This window comes from Suricata suricatta, chromosome 1 (assembly GCF_006229205.1).
Source record: "Suricata suricatta isolate VVHF042 chromosome 1, meerkat_22Aug2017_6uvM2_HiC, whole genome shotgun sequence".
NCBI classification, from domain to species: Eukaryota; Metazoa; Chordata; class Mammalia; order Carnivora; family Herpestidae; genus Suricata; species Suricata suricatta.
This window is the reverse complement of record NC_043700.1, coordinates 36,537,420-36,561,511: the sequence shown is the minus strand read 5'-3', so window position 1 is coordinate 36,561,511 and position 24,092 is coordinate 36,537,420. Positions and strand designations below refer to the sequence as shown.

At 39.9% G+C, this 24,092-nt stretch overlaps 1 protein-coding gene across 1 annotated transcript; it reads right to left on the bottom strand.

The window, feature by feature from the left end:
- Window positions 1–326: 326 nt before the first annotated feature.
- AP3M2 (adaptor related protein complex 3 subunit mu 2) lies at window positions 327–23,021 on the bottom strand. The gene is made up of 9 exons (XM_029936473.1): window positions 22,952–23,021; window positions 20,919–21,261; window positions 17,735–17,906; window positions 13,640–13,777; window positions 6,542–6,627; window positions 6,115–6,248; window positions 4,363–4,570; window positions 3,944–4,088; window positions 327–2,578 (listed from the first exon to the last, which is right to left on the bottom strand). Exons 2-9 carry the CDS (start codon window positions 21,189–21,191, stop codon window positions 2,478–2,480), a joined length of 1,257 nt encoding a protein of 418 aa, XP_029792333.1. The 5' UTR covers window positions 21,192–21,261; window positions 22,952–23,021; the 3' UTR covers window positions 327–2,477.
- Window positions 23,022–24,092: the final 1,071 nt, after the last annotated feature.

The window sequence follows — 24,092 nt, the reverse complement described above, 5'->3', positions numbered from 1 at the left end:
GATGTTGAAGCTCTCTTTCATGCCTGCACTGACCAACCTAAGAAGGTCAAGAAAGTGGAGAAAGCACTAGAGTAGCCATCAGCAGCTTGAATGGTTTTGTCTTTTCCACACTGGGGAAAACTGTGATCTTAACCTTTGCTCTTACAACCTTAAAAATGACATTAATTCCAACACGCCCAATTTCCAGAGGTAACTAGAGAATCACACTATAACATACGGCCTAAAGGCCTACTGGTTGAAGAGAAGATCCTTCCCCAAACTGATTTATTTCTTACTGCTTCTACTGAGGCCTGCCTGGGGTAACACAAAACACTTAGGACAGAGAGGACTGGTAAAGCTCAACTTTATTAAGATTTAAGCACAGGAGATACTTCCACACGTTAGACACAGGTTCTGGAATTGGACAGCTTGATCAAGACCCCTGCACTGCTTGCGTTAACACATCGCTGGATGGTCACATGTTCTCCACCAGGCTCAGCGGGCTGCTACACAGGTGACGTGCTATCTCATGCACCAAGGCCTGCAGGCCCCGTACTCCAGATACTTTATTTCTCAAGTTCTTCCCTTGAAATTAGGGTGAGCTGTCCAGGAGGAAACAGAACAGCTGGATTGATAAACTTAAGAATATCCAAAGACCAAGACTGGTTGTTTCCTATGACCTAGGAAACCTTAAAATCCTTCAGAGCCCTCAGGAGAAGTAATTCCAAGTATCCTGGGATCACAGAGGCAGAAATGTTTCCCCTACCGTGCCAGGGGTGTGTATAGGACACAGTAGTTCAGGAAAATTCTGGAGCGATGGAGTATGAAACACATCTGTTTGTATACAACACAATTTATCGCAGAGGAAAACCACAAAGCAACATTACTCTGCAGGAAAAACAAGTCCAGGAAGTAGGGAGATAAAAGTAGCAAAGCAAAATTACTTAAATATTTGGAAACAGGGCTTTAGAGGAAAATTATAGGGTTTGAAGAGTATAGGTCTTCATTTCTCCCCATGCATGAAGCAGAGCACAATATCACTCCTTAAGCTATAGCAATAATTTAAAAACCTGTCTTTTATATAAGTATTTAAATGGGTATAAATATTTAAATGGGTAATCCGTACATTGAACTAGAATAAAAATTACCCACTGGGAAAGTCTGAGGCACTCCCCCAGTTGCCATGTTTCTTAAACTGGGTCACACATGACCAACATGGCCCATCTTCCCTCAACATCAGTTTTATTCAAAGGTTTAGGGAATTTCTTTTTGCCTCGAATGAAGATGGGTTGGTAGGTATACACCTCTGACAAATCTCTTACAGTCCAGCACGGGAGACTCCGAGGAAATGAACTTTACTGAGAAGCTTCCAGGATGAAACTTGCCCCTGGACGGTAAGCACTCTTTTCACTTAGGGTTATTGGTGGAAAAGTTTCAGACAGCAAGGCTTAGACTCCAGCGCCAGGCCAGCACAGACAAGCGGAGACAGGGAGTCCCTGGGGTACAGCTGTGATGTACTTTGTGAGGAATGAGTTGGCCACCTACATTTCAATACTGTGACACACAGAATCTGGCTGCCCTGGGGATTATGGGATTGGCTTTTCTGAAACTGTCCTTGTGTAACAGGAAAAAGGCTGGTGAATTCTGTGACGTAAGTAGAACTGTCCCGGGTTAGGGAAAGGGGCGTTTCAGGCACCCCCAACAGGAAGAGGGTAGGTCACCATCTCACTGCAGATGAAAGGCCAAGGGCTAAAGGCAAACAGTGGTTAGTATCTGAAAACCAGTCAGATATCAGCACTCTTCAAGGGAAAATCTGATCCTACTGGGGTTTTCCATGTCATTAGTGGATTCGAATTTAAGAAGTTTCCAGTTCTCTTCTAGAAGTACTGGTGATTTTTTATATGTAATCAAAGTAGAGGGATCAGAAAGAAACCAAGTCAACTCTATTCTTTCCAACCCTCCTTCCCGTGGGGCTTGACTGCTCTTCCTCCCGCTCTCTCCTGAGCGTGTGTGCTCACAAGTCTTTACTGCTGCTTCCCTTCTCCCTCGAAGGTCCGACCCTTCCCTGGCCTTTTCTTGACTAGCATTCATTTTGTTCCAAGCTTTCTTTCCTTCTTTCTTATCTTTCTCTCCACCTTATACAACAAACAGAAGTCGTTCATCAGCTTTAGAGAAGTAAAGCCAAGCAAGTAATAAATGCTAGTCCTTTTCTATGGTAACCGCATTAAAAATAGTGAAATATGGCATTAGGTACTTCTGCCCTCTGTCACGCATCTCTTCTCTCAGAACTGCGCTGGTGCTGTGTCAGTTCTGCCCGGTTCTCCCTGGCGACCCCTGTCTCCCTTGGTTAGCTCCACGGCACTGCAGGCTAAGGAAAAACGGGAGCGGGCGGGTCCAGAAGGGGATACTGACCTACGAGACAGGCTGATATTTTTTTACTTTGAGACAAGTAAGAAAAAAAAAGCATTCGTTAATGTTCTTTTTGCAAAACTCTTCCTTCAGGTTCGAACTTGGAATTTGCCAGCCTTGGTCATGTATTTTATGCCCTTAAAGGGTTTGTACTTTTCTCCATACATATCCAGACGATTCACCTTGAGTCCTGGAAGGAAAACATACGCATTTATTATTCAAAAGAAGCATGAAGCATATCTGTCTAAATTCATTTCAATTCAGAGGTCAGTGGGATAGAGCTAGCCGCAACAGTGAACCAGAAAAAAATAATTTCCCCTTATTTATTTCACTTTTCTGAAGCTCACAGAGTTTTCAGTCTTTTAAAAAATTTTTTTATTACTTTTTATTTATTTTTGAGAGACAGAGAGAGAGTGACAGTGCGAGTAGGGGAGGGTCAGAGAGAGAGGGAGATACAGAATCTGAAGCAGGCTCCAGACTCTGAGCTCGCTGTCAGCACAGAGCCCAACATGGCTCTGAACCCATGAGATCATGACCTGAACTGAAGCCAGACGCTTAACCGACTGAGCCACCCAGGTGCCCCCAGAGTTTTCACTCTTGGTCCACAGTCTCATAATAAAAAACTACTCCAACAAGAAGCTATCCTATTGGAAGACCTGTTTCTAAAGTGGGAAGGGCAGAAAGTTATATACAGATGAAAGGAGGATTAAAAAAAAATAAGACCACTCTTTTTCTCCAGCTATTGGACAGAATACATGAATTAATAAAATTAATGAATAATGAAATAAATCAATGAATGCATTAATAAATGACTGCTTCCTGAGTATTCTCACTGCACTTAGCAGAACACATTTTATACCGTATACGGCTCTAACATTTATGAAGAAAGAGTTTCTGATTTAAGTGAAGGTTAATCACTTAAATTAGACAAGTTTTATTGGTAAAGAAAAATAGGAACTTCATATAAAGCTGAAGTCATCTCCTATCTATCTTACATGGTTGTTCTAAGGATTAAAAATAAAACAAATGACACAGGCTTAAAATACTGCCTGGCCCACAGTAAATGCCCAGTACATGGTAACTATTACTATCATCATCATCCTAAGACAGGTGTAGACTACAGTGGGCTGACTTGGATTTCACGTGGTAATAAAAGCAAATAGGAAAGTCTTTTGAAATTGGGGGAAAGGAGGGGAAATTATTATTTTCAGTGACCAGCTGAGAATGCAGAAGCCTTTCCGTGCTAAAAACCCTGGAGCCCCAAATTGACAAGCCCAGGACAACTCAACACCTGCTTGGGAACACTGCGTCCACCTATACCGCTTCCTTTTCAGCTGTGTCTTGGACATTTTTGTCAGGTCTCTTAAGCTAACTTTGAAGTAAGGATTATAAATTTCCCCCAGAAATGCTGGAAAAGATTTTACTCCAGATTACCTATCAGGTGATGAAACCAAGCTCTGTAAACAGGGAGTCAGCAGGAGGCTTTGTGATGTCTGTGTCCTACTGAGAAAGCCACTTCTGTTCGCATCAAACCACTGAAGTCATGGACACTTACCAGAAATGGCCAGCTGCTGGATCTTAAACTGCAGGTTAATTGTGGGGTTCTCATCTGGTTTGGAAGCCCCAGCCTGAAGACTCATGGTTCCCTTCAAACTTGGTAGTTTTTGGGGATTTATTTTTCCTACATCCCAAGACAACATCTTCAAAGAAAAAGAAAGAAGTTAGGGTGGAAGCCGTCATCTGAGGTGGCTGAGCTCTAACCTCAGGGCAACTGTTCACAGGATTACAAGCAGCCACTAAAGTGGTTTTTCAGTAGAGAAAACTAGTTGTCACCGTAAAATTCCAAAAGGAAAATACAATGTCCCTCTGATCAAGCTCCTCTTTCAACAAGGTGAGAGCGTAGTGGCAAGCTCCTGCAGAATTACTTCTATTGGACACCAGCAATTCAAAACCTCCTGATTATTATCCTCCTACCTTGGTAACTGGGTCAAATGTATGTGTCCCCTGAGATGGAGTCAGGCTCATATTCAGGACCCCTTTGGGCATCTGGCTGGTGACAATCACTCCCTCTATGGTCTTCCCCATAGTCTGCTTCGGTCCCACCGTTATTTCAAAGCGTCCAAGTGAACTACTATCCCGGAAACTGATGTTATGTTTGACATACACTGGAATTGCCACCAGACTGGAAAAAGGAGAGACAAAAACCCCAGTTTCATTACTATACTGCAAAAACTGGCAACATCTCCTCATTTTATCCTAAGTGCTTTTTTTGGCCTCGTTGACAGCTCTTCCTCCCTTACCAACTTCTTCACTCCTTATATTAAAAAATAAGCACAGGAAAAAACCCCTAGTAATCTTTAATTTTTTTTCCTTTTGTAAAGCTAAGATGCCATCTAGTAAATAAACTCTTCCAATGACTCTGAATAATATAACAAAAATCAAAGAGTACACTAAGACTACTACTATGAGAAAGGCATTACAGATCAAAATTAGGAGTCACCATTATTTCTGTGTTTTACTCTGTGATATGTTACCAATAATTATTTGTACTTGGGAGTAACATGCATACTCCATGGACCTTTGATACTATCTTGGGAGTGCCTTACATGACTTTCTCTGCTCCTCACAAAAACCCTACAAGGTACGATGAGTTGTCACGATAGGACAGAACAGGAAACAGAGAAATCACAGACTGACACCAAAGTAGTAACAGTTCTTAACATCTATTAAACACTCCTGTGTGCCAGTACTATGCTAAATGCTTTAGCTCCATTACCTTGTTTAATAAGTATGACGTAGGTACTGCTATTGTCCTGATTTTATAGAGAAATAATGATGTCCTTGTACTTCACAAAGATTAGGTAATTTGCCCAAGGTCATTTATGTACTGAAGATGGGATTTATGTGCAGGCACACTGAGTTCAGAGTCTTTGCTCGTAAGCACAGATATTTTCCTAAATTATTTATTCCAAATCACACAGGAAAGTATTGGTGACTCTGAGGTGTCCTGACTCTCTTCAGTGTGTACACCTTCTACTACACATCTTCTAAGGTCCTTAGACAAGACAGGAGCCCTTGGGTGGCTCAATCAGTTGAGCATCCAACGTTGGCACAGGTCATGATCTCACGGTTCCTGAGTTCAAGCCCCGCATCGGGCTACCTGCTGTCAGCTTGTCAACACAGAGCCTGCTTCAGATCCTGTCCCACCCCTCCCCTGCTTGCATGCTCTCTCTCAGAAAAATAACAGAACATTTTAAAAAATAAAAATAAAAGTCCTTGGCAAGACATTAAAGAGAATGTTCAAGACCAAAAATGACTGCCTTTTAGAGTTTTTGATAGCATAGTTTAATGCTCTTTTGGGTTTGGGGAATGAATATAGGTGTACTCAGATTCCAATTTGAGAAAAAAAAGTTCTTGGTTAGACATATAACAACAACCACAAAAATAGCAGCAGCAAACTTAATGAGCACTAACTTTCTCTTAAGCACTATTTAGATTGTTTTATTTAATCCCCAAACAAGGTCCTTCTTTTCATTTTCCACTTAGAGATAAGAAAACAGACACAAAAAGGTTAAGCAACTCCCCTGAGGTTACCCGATTAGTAAGTACAGAAGCTGGAATTTGAACCCAGGTAACTCCAGAGCCTGGGTCCTTAACCACTACAGATACTATTTCCACATATACACATACACACAGATTCTGTTCTTAATGATAAGGGCTGCTTACTTCTGTGCACTGACATGGTAAGAGAGCAGGCGGAAGTTTCCGTCAGGAGGGATGAAGGAGAGGATACGCTCAGATTCCCAGCGCTTGAAACGGACACAAGGATGGAAGCTGACATCATCCAGCAGCCTGGGGTTCTGCAGATGCAGGGAAGGAAGACCACGGAGTGGGGATTAAACACCCATAGTTCTTTCGGGAAAGTCATCCCGATACTGTTTTTTTTCTCTCTCTCTCACTCACACACACACACACACACACACACACACACACACACACACACAGAAAGTCTGCAGCTACTTATCAAAAATTCAAGCCTGATATAAACTTTGTGGCTGTTCTTTCTTATTGTTCTGTTCCATTCTCACCACTGTCTTCCCAGAAGCAGTTAATTTCCCATCCCAAGATTTGAAGCTGTGGTTCAGGATTTTACCATGAAGGAAAGCGTAAGGTCTGGCATTCCAGTTAGCTTGACACAGGCATCAATCACCCCCTGGATCTCCGCAGTAATTGTGGAACCTGAGACAGAAAGAAAACAAAGAGAAAGTAAGAAGTGATTTGATGCTTCTCCATCCTTCCCAACCAACTTACTTCCTCCCTACCACCTTCTTTAACTTTCTCTTTTCCTTCCCAACTCTTTCCTTCTCTCTCCTTCCCTTTCTTCTTTCCTTCTGTCCATCTATCCAAATCATCTACCCAATCCATTGGTCCATCCTTCCAAACATTTGTCAGCCGCGTATCAAGTGTGAGACATTAGGATGGAGCAATGTGGATAAAAGATTAAAGAGACAGTTATTAGCTTAAAGAAGTTTTCATTCGAGTCCCAGAATCAAACAGGATGTCACCATAACCAATGGTTCAGCAAGCGTCATAGCAGAACCTGCTCTCCCTAAAGTCACCAGTGAGCTTTGCTGCTCAGTCTAGTGGACACTTTTGGCCGTTATCCTACGGGAGCTCTCTGCAGCAGGCCATTGTTGACCACCTCTTTCTTTGTAAAGCCCTCCTTTCTCCTAACCTTGCCTAATTTTCTATTTTTCTAGCTCCACTTCCTCTGTGCTTTCTGCAGGCTTCTCTTTCACTGCACATCTTTTGAATGCCCAGGCGTTTTCACAATTCTGAGCTTCTCTTTTCTTCACTCAACATGGTCTCCTTGAGTTACTTCACCTACTTCCCAAGGCTTCGATTGTCATTAACGGCCAATTATATCTTAATCTTTTTTCCAGTTCATAGTCTCACTCCTGCCCAGCTAGACAGCTCTAATTGCATGTCACAGGGGCACTTTGGACTCCACACATCAAAAGTGAGCTCTCAGCTCCATTCCTCAATCTGCTCTATTTTCTTTTGTTTTGAAAAATTTGTTTATTTATGAGAGGGAGAGAGAGCACAAGTGGGGAAGGGGCAGAGAGAGGGAGACACAGAATCTGAAGCATGCTGCAGGTTCTGAGCTGTCAGCACAGAGCCCAATGTGGAGCTCGAACTCACGAACCATGAGATATGACTTGAGCTGATGTCAGACACTCAACAGACTAAGCCACCCAGATGCCCCCTATTTTCCTTCTTTATGATGGTACTATCTATCCTGCTGCTTAAACCAGAAACATACATGCACCCCTGACTAATTATACTTCTTCAGTGCTCCTATCCAATCAATGATCAATTCCTCTCTTTTCTAACTTCTATTCATGCCTCTCCTTCTTCACCACCATTATGGAATCTATATTTTGTGCCTGGACTTCAGCCAGCAGCCTCCAGCTCTCCCTGCCTTCAGGCGTACCCCACTTGAAGTCATTCTTCATACTGCAACTAGACTGATAGTTTTCAACTACAAATCTGATCAAGTCACTCCCTGGGTGTCTCAGTCGAAATCATAACTCTTGGTTTCAGCTCAGGTCAGGATCTCACGGTTCGTGGGTTCGAGCCCCACGTTGGGCTCTGTGCCGACAGTGAGGAGCCTGCTTGGGATTCTCTCTCTCTCTCTCTCTCTCTCTCTCTCTCTCTCTCTCACTGCTCCTACCCTGCTCATTCTCTCTCTCTCAAAATAAATAAACTTAAAAAAAAAAACTCTTCAATTGCTCCAAACGGTTCTCCTTTAAATGGCATGCAAGGCTCATCATGATGTAGCTATCTAGTTGTTGCTGTGTACTTTTTTTTATTGTGGGAAAACCTCTACTTAAATGCAAAAATCTTAAATGCACAACTGAATAATCTTTAAGTATGTATACACCCCATGCAAATACCATCCACATCAAGACACAGAACCTTTCTTCCCCCTTTCTAGTTGTGCCTTTATTCACCTTAATTCGTTAAAAACATACTTTTTTTAAAGATCCTATAGAATGACCACCCACTAATATAGCATATATGTCACCCCTCTCCACAGGTTTTTTTTTTTTTTAAAAGCAGAATTTCTTCTAGGAATCTTATTGATCACACAGTAGTTACAAGGATGTCATATATAAGAATGTATAGTCTAAACAAGGCAGGCTGATTGAGGTTTTATATGATATATAGGGAAGAGCAGATGATGGGAGGTTGGGGATTGAGGGCCATATGCGGTAATAAGTGCCTTTCCCTCCTCTACAGTAAATAACTTCAGACGTGGAACCTTCTTAGTATCCCAGCACGCTCCTCTTGCATCCCCATCCTAGTTAATCTGCGTCCCTTAAACTCTGACTTCTGTTACCTTTGATGAAGTTGTACCTGTTTTCAAACTTCATATAAATGTATATAACTGTATATAACTGCATCTGACTTTTTTACTCAACCATGTATGATTCATTCATGTTGTTGGGTATATGGATTATTCATTCTTTTTCATTACTACATAATACTCCCTTATGGACCTGTATTGAAATTTATGTATCCTTTCTATTACTGGTGGACATTTGGGTTATTTCCAGCTTTTGGCTTATATGAAAAGTTGCTATGCCTACTTAGTTTTAAAGCCTCATTAATTTTTTCTTTTTTAATGCCTCTCAATGCATTCATACTGAACTACTTTATTTCCTAACAATATTTTACTCACCTTAAAGTGTTTGCACATACTTTGCTCCCAAATCCCTGCAGGTCTTAATAACTTCTATTCATTCTACTGATAAAGCATAAACACTACCAGCTCTCTTTACACTTTGCTCTGGATGGGTGGGACACATCTCTTACATTCTGCTTTTTTACCTCTCTCCCTCACTAGACTCTAAATAAGCTTCTGCAGCCATAAACTCTGCCTTTCTTTCTGGCTGGCCTCTTTTGTCTCCTTTGTTTGTACAACCTCATAATTGTCAACAGCAAAATAACATCATAATCATGATCACTGTCAATAATAATAGCCACAATAAAAGCAGGTCATAAAGAGGTCAAAAACTTTGTGTATTGAACACAATTTAGAATTAAGGTTTTGAAAAGACTTTGCTGCATAATTTAGAAATTACTAGTCAAAAAATGTTAAATCATTATTGAACCAAAAGCCAGTGGCTACCACCCACATTTACGTAACAAGGCTTGTCAGAGGACAGATGTAGACCCCTCTGTGCAGAATGACTACCGCTGTCCCTGTACATGACATACCTTTATTCATTATGAACAAAGAACAGTTGTTTTCCTATATTGTTTGGGATGCGGATATTATAGGTCGCTATTCAATCACTTAATTACTGGGTTTCCTCTCCTTTTTGAGCATTTCTATATCTCATTTCAAATACGTATTTATTGTCTTTCATTTGCAGTGAAGTAATTCTTCTTCCTTTGCTCATTTCCAGAGATCCTTTGCCTTTTTTTTCTCCACATAATTCTCATGCATGACATCCTCACAGTTGGGATACCTCCCGTTACATACCACTGTCATTATTATTATTATTACACTACTATCAGCAAAGCTTCTCAATGAGGAGGAGGCTGTGCATACCTGTGATATTCCTTCACTATATCTTGTTCATCATCAAACATCCACTAGTCAGCACGGTGCTACAACACAACAGGTTTTCGGGAAGCATTTGTTGAATGAGTTCACTAATGTGAAGAGAACTTTCTACAAATTCCTAAGCTCTAGGACACATTGCTTTAATTCAGAATAATAAAAGAGAAGGCTCCCTGAATTTTAGTGATTACAATTTCAGTTCTGCTATCAGATTTGGGAGTCAAATACATTCTAAAAGGAATTTAAGAGGTTCATTTGCTACTTTTTTTTATCCAAGAGGGTAAGATCTGTAACACCAGTAAAAGAATAATTTTTTTATTCAAGAGGATATGATCTATAACACCAACAAGCACTGGTCTGCAACACAGTATTTTTAATTAATCTATCAGCCTTACTGAGGTGTGATTAACAAATAAAAATTGTATATACTCAAGGTATACGACTTGATATTTTGATATACATATCATTATGAAATTATCACCACAAACAAGCTAACTAACATCAATTAGCAAATTTCAAGTATACAATACATATTATGAGGTGACAGGTGTGTTAATTTAACTGGAATCCTTTGAAATGTATACATACAGCAAATTACTACAATATACATTTTAAATATCTTACAATTTTGCTTGTAATGCCTTGATAAAGCTGAGAAATAGTATAAAATGTAATATTATTAACTATAGTCACTGTGTTGTACATTTCCAGAACTTACTAATCTTGCATAACTGAAACTCTATACCCTTGACCAATGTCTCCCCACTTCCCCCACCCTCTACCCCTAGTAACCACCATTCTATACTCTGCTTCCATGAGTTTGACTATTTTATTCTACAGATAAGCGAGATCATGCAGTGCTTGTCTTTCTCTCTCTGGCTTATTTCATTTAGCATACTGTCTTCCAGGTTTATCCATGCTGAAAATGGCAAAATTTCCTTCTTTTCTTGTGACTGAATAATATGCCTGTGTATGTGTCTATCTCACATTTTCTTTATCCATTCATCCATCAAAAGATGGATGTTGTGAATTGTGGCTATTGTGAATAATGGTTGGCTATTGTGAATAATGCTGCAATGAACATGGGAGCGCAGAAACCTCTTCAAGACAATTATTTCATTTCCTTTGGATACACCCAGAAGTGGGATTGTTGGATCACAAAGTAGTTCTATATTTTACTTTTTGACAGTCTTCCATGACTACATCAATACACATTCCTACCAACAGTGTACTAAGGTTTCCTTTTCCCCCCCACACTACCAACACTTATCATGTGCCATTTTGATACTAGCCATTATAACTACTATGAGGTGATATCCCATTCTAATTTTGATTTGCATTTCCCTAATAATTAGTGATGTTGAGCACCCTTTTACACATCTCTTGGCCATTAGCAGGTCTTATTTTGATAAATGTCTATTCAGGTTCTTTGCCCACTTTTTAATCAGGTTGTTTTTTTGCTTTTGAGTTCTATGTGTTCCTTACACATTGCAGCTACTAATTCTTTACCAGATATATGGTTTGCAAATATTTTCTCTAACAGGCTATTTTTTCACTCTGTTGACTGTTTTTGTTGTGCAGAAACTTTTTAGTTTTTATCTATTTTTGCTTTTTCTTGCCTTTGCTTTGGGTGTCAAATCCAAAAAAAAAAAAAAAAAATCATTGCCCAGACAAGGGTCAAGTTTTCCACCACCCCAACCCCAAAAGGAAGCTTTTTCTCTATGTTTTCTTCTAGTAGTTTTATGATTTCACATCTTACATTTAATCTTTAATCCATTTTGATTTTTTTTTTGGTGTAAGGGTCCAATTTTATTCTTCCACATATGGATATTCAGTTTTCCCTGCATTATTTAATGAAGAGACTATCCTTTCCCCATGATATAATCTTAGTATATCTCTTGTTGAAGATCAGTTGACTGTAAATATGTGGTTTCCTTGGTTAAAAGATTTTTTAGGGGCGCCTGGGTGGCTCAGTCAGTTAAGCATCTGAATTTGGCTCAAGGGATAATCTCATGGTTCATGGGTTTGAGCCCCGCATCCAGCTCTGTGCTGATAGTTCAGAGTCTGAAACCTGCTTCGGATTCTGCATCTCCCTCTCTCTGCACCCCTCCCACACTCATGCTCTGTTTCTCTCTGTCTCAATAATAAAAATAAACATAAAAAAATTCTTTTTAAGATTTTTTTTTAAAGACTACCCCTCCCAAAGGCTAACCAATTCTTTGTTTTCTTTAATAAAAAAAAATTTTTTTAATGTTTATTTTTTAGAAAGAGCATGAACAGGAGAGGGGTACAGAGAGAGGGAGACACAGAATCCAAAGCAGGCTCCAGGCTCTGAGCTGTCAGCACAGAGCCTGACATGGGGCTCAACCTCATGAATTGTGAGATCATGACCTGAGCTGAAGTTGAACACTCAACCAACTGAGCCATCAGGAGCCCCTAAGAGATATTTTTTGTATGCTTATACGTTTTGAGAGAGAGCACAAATGGGGGATGGATGGACAGAGAGAGGGGGAGAGAGCATCCCAGGCTCCATGTTCAGTGTGGAGCCTGATGCAGGCTCAATCTTACAAACCATTAGATCATGACCTGAGTCAAAAGCAAGAGTGGACACTTAATCGACTGAGCCATCCAGGCACCCCATTTATTTCTGAGCTCTTTATTCTGTTTCACTGGTCTATGTGTCTATTTTTATGTCAGTATAATACGGTTTCATTTACGTAGTTTTGTAATATATTTTGAAATCAGGAAGTATGATGTCTCCAGCTCATGTTCTTGCTCAACATTGCTTTGGCTACTTGGGGGTCTTTTGTGGTTCCATATGAATTTTAGGATTATTTTTCTATTTCTGTAAAGAATGCCATTGAGATTTTGATGGTGATGACACTGAATCTGTTGATCACTTTGGGTAGTATGAGCATTTTACTATTAATTCTTCCAACCCATGAACACAGGATGTCTTTCCATTTATTTGTACCTCCTTTAATTTTCTTCATCAATGTTTTATAGTTTTCAGAGTACAAGTTTGGTTAAGTGTATTCCTAACTATTTTGTTCTTCTGTTGCCATTGTAAATGGGACTGTTTTCTTAATTTTCTTTTAGAATGGTTCGTTGTATTCAGAAGTGTTTTTTGTATGTTGATTGTATACCCTTAAACTTTAAAGAATTTATTAGTTCTAAGAATTTTTGTTGAGTATTTAGGGGTTTCTATATATATGATCATGTCGTCTGCATTATAATATTTAAGTCTATTCCTAGTACCTAGCACAGTGCCTGACACAGGTAGGTGCTAAGTTAAAATGAATATCTTGAATGGGAGATAATTCTGATACTAGCAACCATTATATGAAGAGGACTCTTTCTACTTTCAAAAAAGTTGTTTTAATCTTTATTTTTGAGAGAAACAAAGTGCAAGCAGGGGGAGGGGCAGACCAAGAGGGAGACACAGAATCTGAATTAGGCTCCAGGCTCTGAGTTGTCAGCACAGAGCCCAAAGCAGGGCTTGAACTCACAAACTGTGAGATCATGACCTGAGCCAAAGCTGGATGCTGAACCAACTGAGCCACTTAGGTGCCCCATCTTTCTACTTTCTAGTTCTGAAAACAGATTAAAAGCACCTACCTGATTTATCAATGATGGCATCAATCTCTTCGATCACATCAAAATAGGCCTCATTGTTAGTGTATTTCACTCCAGTCCGTCGCCAGGGCACCACTGACAGCTGCCCAGTAGGAAGCTGGTCACCCACATTGGTGCTTCCTAAGATAACGAATGTTACTGTGTTTAACTCCACTTTGATTAGATGTAACCAATTATCTACTAATCATAGAACACTTCCCTAGAAGTTCTATGCTTCCACTCTTCATGCACTCAATTGAAGAATTAAAAAAAAAAAAAAAAAAAAGAAGAAGAAGGGTTTCCCAGCTTCTATATGGGTAAACTAGGCTATTTTAAAAAGTTGTTGCCATCTGGTCTGCTTCCTTGACCGGAATAAAGGTTAAAAAAGTTACTTGAGAAACAGATATCATATTTTGGTTTTGAAAGAAACCTGAACTTGGTCTCTTAAATTTCACAATAGCTTGTAGCTTAAATAATGTACTGGCTTTCAGTAGAGATGGTAATCTACATATTTTCATGGGTAAAAAAAAGTATTCTAGTTTCATGTACATTCTCAGGTACATTTATACTAGGTTATTAAAATGCATACATTTTACTACAACTAATGTGTACTGAATCTTAGGAAAAGAATACAAATTAGATATTTCTCTAGGAGTTGAAAATCAATTCCTTGTTTTTTCCTCCCACAAGCATCAAAAAAATTTTTTTAATTCAAAGGTTCTGTACTGAAAATTCTAAAATATTATAACTAATTTAAAATCTATTTCCTTCTTTTGTAACCTGGATCTTTTAATCTAAAGAAAGAAACATTAAATACACACATATATTCAGCATGTTTACAAAACACTTCAGCTTTTCAAAAGTGACTCTCAGCTCGGTACCTTTTTCTAGATTTAAGAGAGATTCAGAAAAATGACTCTATAGTATTTATAAATGATTCAGGCACTAACAAAGAGTTTAAGAGTTAAATGAACCCAGCATACTAAAAAACCCCAACAGATGTGTTTTCTTAAAAAGAGGCACCATATGTTAAAACATGTCATTGAGTTATAATAATTAAAGCAGTACGGGGCGCCTGGGTGGCTCAGTCAGTTAAGCGTCTGACTTCGGATCCCGTCATGATCTCACAGTTCATGAGATGGAACCCTGCGAGATGGAGCCTGTTTCGGATTCTATGTCTCCCTCTCTTTCTACCCTTCCCCTGCTTATGCTCTGTCTCTCAGAAAACAAACATTAAAAAATTTTTTTTAATTAATTAAAACAGTATGGTAAGGCAGGAAAGCCTAAAAACAGACCAAGAATCCATAATGACTTAGTATAAGATAAAAAAATCATTTAAAAAATAAGGAAAAGGATAAGTTATTGTGCTAGGAAAACTGGTAGACAATTCTGGAGAAATAAACAGAGTCTTACTTGATATTGTATACCAAGATAATTTCCAAGTGGATTAAAGAATTAAATCCAAAAGTAAAACCATAAAAGATCCAGAAGAAAATGTGCTTTTTAAAAAAGACCTTCCCTTCTCTGAGATCAAAAAGACATTCCCCTATGTTTTCTTCTAACAATTACAAGGTTTGCGTTTAACTCTTTGCTGGAATTTGGTGTACAGAATGAGTAGGGGAGGACTTCATTTTGTTCTATATCAAAGCTGACTGTCCTAATACAGTATAGTTAACAATTGGCCGCTCACCCATTGATTTGATATATATGACATCTATCTATACCAAATTCCTATAAAAGTTTCTGAACTTTCTACCTTATCTCAGTCATCTATCTGTCTATTACTGGGCCAATACTTATGTTTTTAAAATAATCAAAACTTTATATCTTGTATCTGATAGAACACATTTTCTCTTGCTTTTTTTTAATTTTTGAGACAGAGAGAGAGAGAGCATGCGCGAGCGAGCGAGCAGTAAGTAATAAGCTGGGAAGGGGCAGAGAGAGAAGGGAGAGAAAATCCAAAGCAGGCCCTGCACCATCCGCAGGACACCTACACTGGATTTGAACCCATGAACCATGAGATCACACCTGAGCCAAAACTAGGAGTCAGATGCTTAACTGACTGAGCCACCCAGACACCTCTCTCTTGCTCTTTTTAAAAAAGATTTTCAAAACTGTCTTGCGTTAATAGCTTATCTATCTATGTATGAATTTTTGTCTCCTGTCCTATATGAACTTAATATAGCTTGATATTTGTTGACAAGGAAAATCCAGCCAATGCTTGGCAATACTTTTTCTAAATTGTCCCAGTATTCTTGCATATTCATACTTCAAAAAAATTTTTTTCAGGGTAGGGAGCACCTGGGTGGCTCAGTCAGTTAAGCAACCAACTCTTGATTTCAGCTCAGGTCATAATCTCACGGTTTGAGATGGGGCCCTATGTGTACATCCTGGCTCAGCACTGAGCATGGAGCCTGCTTGCGATCCTCTCCCTCTGCCCCTCCCCAGTTTGCAGGCAGGCACACGCACCCATGCTCTCTTTCTCTCACTCAAAAAATAAATACATTAAAAAAATAATTTTCTCAATCAGTTTGTCAAATGCCATGCAAACCCTTGTTTATATATGAAGCAAGACACACAATGTAAAACCTGAATGAGACAGAATAACTAATAGGACTAAGTCAGAAAATTTTAAATGTGGCTAAACAAAAACACCATGGGCAATGTTAAAAGACAGATTGTGAGAATATATCTGTAACATAGAATTCAAAAATACACAGAACTACAAACTATCATGTATACTAGAAATATACATAATGGTTTAATGTCCTTAAATGGAAGGACTTCTTTTAAATTAGTATGAGGGTCACCTGGGCGGTTCAGTTGGTTGATTATCAACTTGGGCTCAGGGTCATGATCTCACGGTTCATGAGTTCAAGCCCTGTGCCCTGTGCTGCCAGTTTGGAGCCTGGAGCCTGCTTCAGAGTCTGTGTCTCCCTCCCTCTGTGCCCCTCCTCCATTTGTGCTGTCTCTCTGTCTCTCTCTCTCTCAAAAATGAATAAACATTTTAAAAAATTTATAAGTTAGTACAAAAAAAGAAAAACATTTCAACAAAAGAAAAGCTGGCCAAAGGACACAGGTAGGTAAATCACGATAGAGAAAAATAGTCAATAAATACTCGAATGGGTTTTAACTTCCTTAGTAATAAAAATGAGTGTGTAGGGGCACCTGGGTGGCTCAGTCGGTTAAGGGTTTGAGTCTTGGTTTCGGCTCAGGTCATAATCTCATGGTTTGTGAGTTCAAGCCCCATATGGTGTTCTTTGTTGACAGTATGGAGCCTGCTTGGGATTCTCTCTCTCCCTCTCAAAATATATAAATAAATTTTTAAAAAATGAGTGTGTAAATAAGACATGACTAAACTATTAAATGCCAAAGTTCTGAAAAAGTTAATAGGATTGGCGAGGCTGCACAGAAACTACTACTGAAAGTATAAATTTTCTGGAGGGCAATTTGGCACAATGTATTAAAGTCCTTAAAATGTGCATGACCTTTGATTTAGCACTTCCATATCTATTACTCAGAACAAATCTAGGAGACGTACACAAAGATTTAAGAGTGTTAACTCCCTGTTATTTAAAGGAACAAAAAATCAGAACCATCATAATATGGACTGAACAAATTACTTAGGATCTATTTTATATGGTAGAAAATTATAGTCACTAAAAATTATGCAGAAGAAAATGTATCATAATGGGATAATGTTCACAAATATTGAAGTTTTAAAAAATATACACGAGTTGATTTTAGAAAATCTATGCATCTATTCATTATTCATCTGTCTAGAAGAGACAAAACATATGTCAAAACTGTGGTGTGATTATTTTCAAGTTTTTGTGCTTTTCTGTATCTCTGCCATTTCTTTAATAATCAAGTATTTGTTCTGTAATCAGAAACGCTTTTTAAAGGAGCATACTTTATTTGGTCAATGGAATCAAGTTATTTTCTACATAACGAAAACATATTTTAGATCATAATCAAAGACTATAATGAGCAAAATTAAAACACCTGGACATCTGAGATAAGCACTCAGAACAACGCACCGCACCGTAGTAAGCTACGCCCAGGATGGCAGTGGCTTGGTCTCCCCTTTCTCCATACCTGTTATGGTGTTGACAACAGTCCGAAGGATAGTGGGAGGCTTTATCAGTTCTTTGAGGATGTTTGACTCAGTAGCCAATGGAAACCCATTGTCAAGCATCTCTTCCAGTACCTCATAAACCACAACCACATTGTCTTTAATCACTGGCTCTGAACAGACTCCAAAATAATCCTGATGAAAATACAATACATAGAATATATATCATTCAGAGACTGTAACAAAAAGAGTGTTCCTAAAAAATAAGGACCTAGTCCTGTCCGTGTGTTTACTCAGTGTTTCTAGAATATTCTTCTGCAATGAAGGAATGAAGCATAACCTTAGATCTCTTAAGCAGCCCAGTTTGGTAGAAAGAACAGTGGACTGGCTTATAGTACTAGTATCACTACTAACTTCTTTTATAAATTAAGAGTAAGTCATTTAACCTTTTGGGATTTCTTCAACTAGACAAAACATGAAGAATACAAAACTGAACCTAAACTATTATATGTGCTTAGGAACAAGAATTTGAAAGAACTATGTAAAATAATAATACTTGATATGACACAGATTGGACCTAAAATCTTAACTCTTTCTGTTGTGCTATTCCTTAACACTGATGCAGCAAATAGGAATTAAGAGGGAAATAAAATGAAATTAAGGAGATGAATTATCGCACCAGAAAGTCTCTACTCTAAGAAGCTAGGCTTCTAAGACTGCTTTGTTTTTTTTTTTTACCAACATAGGCTAAACTTAGATACTAAATTATCTGGGTTGTGGAAAAGGCACTGGATTCCAAATCAGAACTTGGGTGGTAACCTTATTGTCACTTATTAGAATAAGTCATGCTAACTGATTTAGGTCTTGAGTTCTTTAAGAAAATAATCAGGATAATACCACTGGACCCACAGGGATGTTGTAAGAACTAAGCATGATTCATTAAATGATAATATGTGTGAAAATGCTTTGTAAACTATAAAACACTCTGTAAAATGTAATGCATGATGACGAAAAGAAAGAAATGTTTGTTGTCATTTGGCGTGGCCCTTCTAGGAACGTCAGTCACATCTTTTATAGGACCTCTGAGATGGTCACACAACCCTTCTTGAATTCACCCACTGAAGGGAAATTCACCTTTTGAGAAAGCTCACTCTATTCATGGAAAGCTCTGATTTTTCGAAAGTTCTTTCCCTTGCTAAATAGAAATTTGCTTTCTAGATCTGCCTTACAGAACAAATTTACATAACAGCACCACAGCTATTTGAAGACAGCTACAAACTTTCACTTCATTTTTTCCCCTCCCTGTTTGATCCTTCCACTATTCATGCTATGGTATGGTTTCTAGATCATTTCACCATCTTGCTATTTCTTTGGATATGCTCTAGTTTTCTAATATGCTCCTAAAATCATGACATCCAAAACTGAACAGACTCTATATGTGATCTAAATTACATCAGATAATAAAAATTGTCAGACATTCAAGAACACTAGGAGTCAAGACTGTGTTTCTAAAATAAGATTCCTTTAAAAATGAGGATTTGGTTGGGGGGGTGGGGGGGAACACACATTTCCTCCCCAACAGTGTTTTTATTTTGAAAAATAAATAAAACACCTCACCAGATTTTATCAATCAGACATAATATGAACTAAGCAGTTGGAAAAACTTGTGTGACAAATTGCTATAGCAAAATCTAGAGCTGAAACTCTTCCATCATATTCTACTACTAAAAAAATAATGCAGCCAGAAGGAAAAGACATTAAAATCAGGTTATGTCCATTTACTTTTAACAAATCCTTCAAAAATGACAAGCTCTGAGGTCCTAGACTTCCAAACTAGGGACTTTACTGTTATCTCAAAGTCCTTTGTGGTTTCAACTAGATTAAACAACTTTTCTCACTTCCTGTCTCGTAATAAATTACATAATATTGCTATGGAGGGACAAAGCAAATGCTGGGTTTCACCAATGGGACTGTTAATCTTAGAATGGGGTAAAATATCATATGTGGAAATCATAATAAGGCCCAATTAGAGTAGTTTAAGGTCATAACTACTGGGTTCTTCTACTTTTAGTTCCTCCACATACTGGGGTTTATAATTCTCAAGTTTTCACTGTGGGAAGGAACTGGTAAGCCACATGAGAACTGGAAACCCAGAATAGTACTACCAGAAAGCATTTGTGGGAAAAAGTTATACAGTATATTTTCATTTTCCAGACATGTGATACAGATATGACTGGAAATGAAAGGCTCTTTGACTTATTTTTTAATTGCATTGTAATATGAGTCATCATTCTCTTCTTCTTCTCTAATTCCACAATTTCTGTATTCATATGACCAATTCCAGACCTCACGTGACACAGAAGTTAAACTAAAGGGCCCTTGCTTCTCACTTATTGTCTGAGTTAGGCACATGACTATAACAGAATTTGAGCAATTCTTTTAGAGGGAGGATCCCATGTTTGAATCCAGAGTCTGGGCAGCCTAAAATTCTGTGCTAAATAGTGCCAACATCTTGATATAACTTACTTACACTTCCCCTGTACCTTGCTCCCCAAGATCTTCAAATCTATCCCTGAAAGAAAAACTCAAAGTGAAAACTGTATCTTGTAAAATGTGTCACTTAAATTCTTACAGGAACAGAAGATTTTCCAATCTTAGTTTGCAATGAGAGCTCATCACTAGTATTCACACGCTGTGAATTCACACGCACCCCAAACTCAAGATGAAGTTTGGCTTCATAAATTACTCTTGCCAAGGAGAGTGTAACAAGGACTACTTAGCTTTTCCTAACACTCAAAAATATATATATCTTTACACACGCATCACTTTTTGATGCAACTCAAAGCAATGTAGTTAACAATGGCTAGCATCAAGTCCACTAAAAAAAAAAAAAAGAAAAACATAAATTCCTCTGATTTATGAGTAAAAAGTGGGGCAATTCCAATCTCTAAAACTAAAATGACTGTATATAATCATACCAAGTAGAGTGGCTTTCCTCACGCAACAGGTCCAAAAGTATTCAATTGTGTCATTTCAGATGCAGCCAGTTCAATAAACAGAAACAAGGATCTTATCAGATGGGAGACGAAGTGAGCAAAGTCAGTTTTGATTTTTAAAAAGTTTCTTAATTGAACCTGAAAATAACGGAAACAGAACTATGCAGACACTTTATAGTTTACACGTATGAGCTGCCTCGCATCCACGCACCTGAAACGTGTCCACTACTCGGTGAAGGAACTCAATGACAAACAGAGGTGGGACCTCTGTCTGGATCACAGCCACAAAAAAGATCTTGTGACGGTAAACACTTAAGAGATAGTGGTGAGGGGTCGGGATAACTGGAGGTACGTTTTCTGCCTCAGTAGCTCTCTCTTGCGCCTCAAAAAAGTAATCACAGACAGAACGGCTGACCACACTTTTCCAATGTTTTTCCAGGAAAATATCTCCAGAGGAGTTGATCAAGAAAAGGCTATGAATCATGATGGAGATTGTCAGTGAGACAGAAAAGTCTTTTTCAGCCCAAAAGCCTCGAGACCGCCAATTTTCAACCCTAAAAATAAAAGAAGTTATGGTCAGTTCCACTCAACCAAAACACCTTACCTATCAAGAGTAGCCTCAAGTCCACCTCTTCTCCAAGAGCCTGAAGTATCTTTCCCTAAAATTCCTAAGGATAATCCATCAACCATCTTGTTTGCCATTTCATATACTACCTGCTTATCTTTACTATTGCCCTCATCATAACCATTTAAAATTCAACTTAATTTTTGGATGTCTGATTTTTCAACTGGTCTGGAAGCTCCTTGACAAAAAGACCATGCCATCGGGCGCCTGAATGGCTCAGTCGGTTGAACGTCACACTTTGGCTCAGGTCATGATCTCCCAGCTTGTGGGTTCGAGCCCTGCGTCAGGCTCAGAGCCTGGAGCCTGCTTCCGATTCTATGTCTCCCTCTCTCTCTCTCTGCCCTTCCCATGCTTGTTCTCTGTCTCTGTCTCTCTCTCTCAAAAATAAATAAACATTAAAAAAAAAAAAAGACCATGCCTGATGTTTTTTGTTGCCTCATTGCAGTGCTCCCTGCACAGAAGAGAGTTTCAAAGAATACTGAGGAGTTTCACATATTCAGCCACATGAAATGAGAAATGCTTACGGTTGCCCAGTCTGATACAGTAGCTCAGCTAAATGCAGTCAATGAACACTTGAAATGTGCCTGGTCTAAACTATGAGATGTGCAGTAAGTGTAAGTTCACATTAAATTCTGAAGGTATTCCATTAAAAAGGGAATTTTAGGCACCAATAATTTAATATTGATTCATTAATTAATATTCAGTGAATATTGATATTCTGATATATCAGGTTAAATAAAATATATTAAAATTAACTGAACCTTTAAAAAAATGTGGCTACTGGAAAAGGTAAAATTACATATCTGGGTCGCTTTCTAGATCTATTGAACAGCACTAATCCATGGATGGAAAGCTATCGTTGTGGTCTTTATTCACTGAGTCAGATCGCATTCTCTGAGTTCTTGTTATGCACAAGGCTCCGCATTGGATGCCTTAAAAAAATCTGAAGGATACCCCAGGTCTCTCAGGCGGCAGCGTCTCTACGGTGCCAGTCCCCAGTAAGAGGCGGCCGCGCTGGACCCCAGCTGTGGCCATTCCTCAAGCTGGCTGCGAACTGGCCCAGGTGGTCAAACCGCAAAGGCCTGTTGTACCAAGGGCCCCAGGGCAAGCTTAATCCCTCTGCCCGCGGACAAGACAGCAGGAGGGAAGCGAGGAGGGGGAGCAGCTAGGCTGGAGAGGGGGAGAGGCGGCTGCTAAAGTAGGTTATTTTTGGTCTCAGCCCAGCTGCCTGCGAGCAAAGGATGATGGAGGCCGTTTACGGTGGGGGTAGTCAGGGGGCGGATTTAAGGTGTGCGCACATTCCGGCGGTGAAAAGGGTCGCCAGACGGCACACGTGCGTTGCCATGGCAACAGTGTCCCCACCTCCCTCAGCCACCTGGTCGAAGCTGGCCACCTCCCCAGCCCGGTACTTGGTCCCTCACCTCTCTCCCCGCCATATCCCGTAGTTCTGAGGGTCAATCCCGCGGCATCCCCTAACTCTGCCCCTGCCACCCGCGTCCCTCTGGGACCTCCGCGCGCCCCCGCCCGGATGCTCGCGTGCCCCAGCCTCCAGCCTTCGCCTTAGCCAGGTGCGTACCCGCGTTGCCCCCAACCCAACCCGGGTCTTCGGCCCTTCTCACCCAGCCTTGCTCCTCGCAGCCACCACAGTTCCGACGCGCGGGCAAGCCCCACCCCCGACCGCCCCCCATACTCGCGCCGACTGCCGCTCGCCTGCTGATTGGCTGGCCGGCGGGCCTCACGCCAGCACCGCCCACGACCCGGGTCTAAGAGCCTCTGATTGGACGTCAGTGATCCGCTCCTCCCCTCTGATTGATCGCTGTCCGCCAGTCACGTTCTTCTCGGCTTCGAGCTCCCAGTTGGCCCTTGTTGAGGCACCGACTGGTGCCGCTCCGTGGCTCCGAGCCTTGATTGGCTGTCGTGATCGGTCTGAGGGCCACCTGGCCCTTAGTCAACCAGTCACAAAGGGGCGGCTGCTGCTGCCACCTGCGTAAACGTGGAAGGCGCCTCGAGGACCGGGTTTCTAAAAAGTGTGACTTACAGGGCATGATTTGTGAAATAGCATATCATGGGTAATAAATCATCTGCAGTAACAGCTAATTTCCGTTAAATAAATGTATTTAAAAAGAGACACGATGCCTTTTCATGTATGTGCATCGGGTAAAGTAAAATGATTGGCTGTATATAGCATCAAGAGCTCTGGACCTGAATGCAGGAGGCCTCTTCCAGCTCCCACTAGACAACTGAACCTTGGATAAGGCACTTAAACCTTTCAGAATCTCAGTTCCCAGATCTGAAGATAAGAGAGTTGGGCAGGTCTCTCTGCAAATTGCATTGGAGTTCTAATGATTTTGATAATACATTTTAAGTGATTTAAATCATTGTGATCCAGAGAGTCATGGAGTAGAAGTCAGAAAACAAGGTTCACCTTTGGTTGAACTAAAAATTAGTTATTATGAAATGAGATGACATATGGAAAGGTGCCTGGCACACTGTATGTGTTCAATAAAACAGCAACTGGTGTTAATGGTAATAATGTTGATCTAGACCACAAGACTGCCACCCTGGGTGGACTTCAGTTTTCACTTTGGTGAAAGGAAGCAAGTGGCTTCCTCCATAAGAAGACCATGATAGGGGCACCTGGGTGGCTCAGTCTGTTAAGCTTCCGGCTTCGGCTCAGGTCATGATTTCACAGTTCCTGGGTTCGAGCTCCAGGTCAGGTTCTGTGCTGACAGCTAGCTCAGAGCCCGGAGCCTGCTTCAG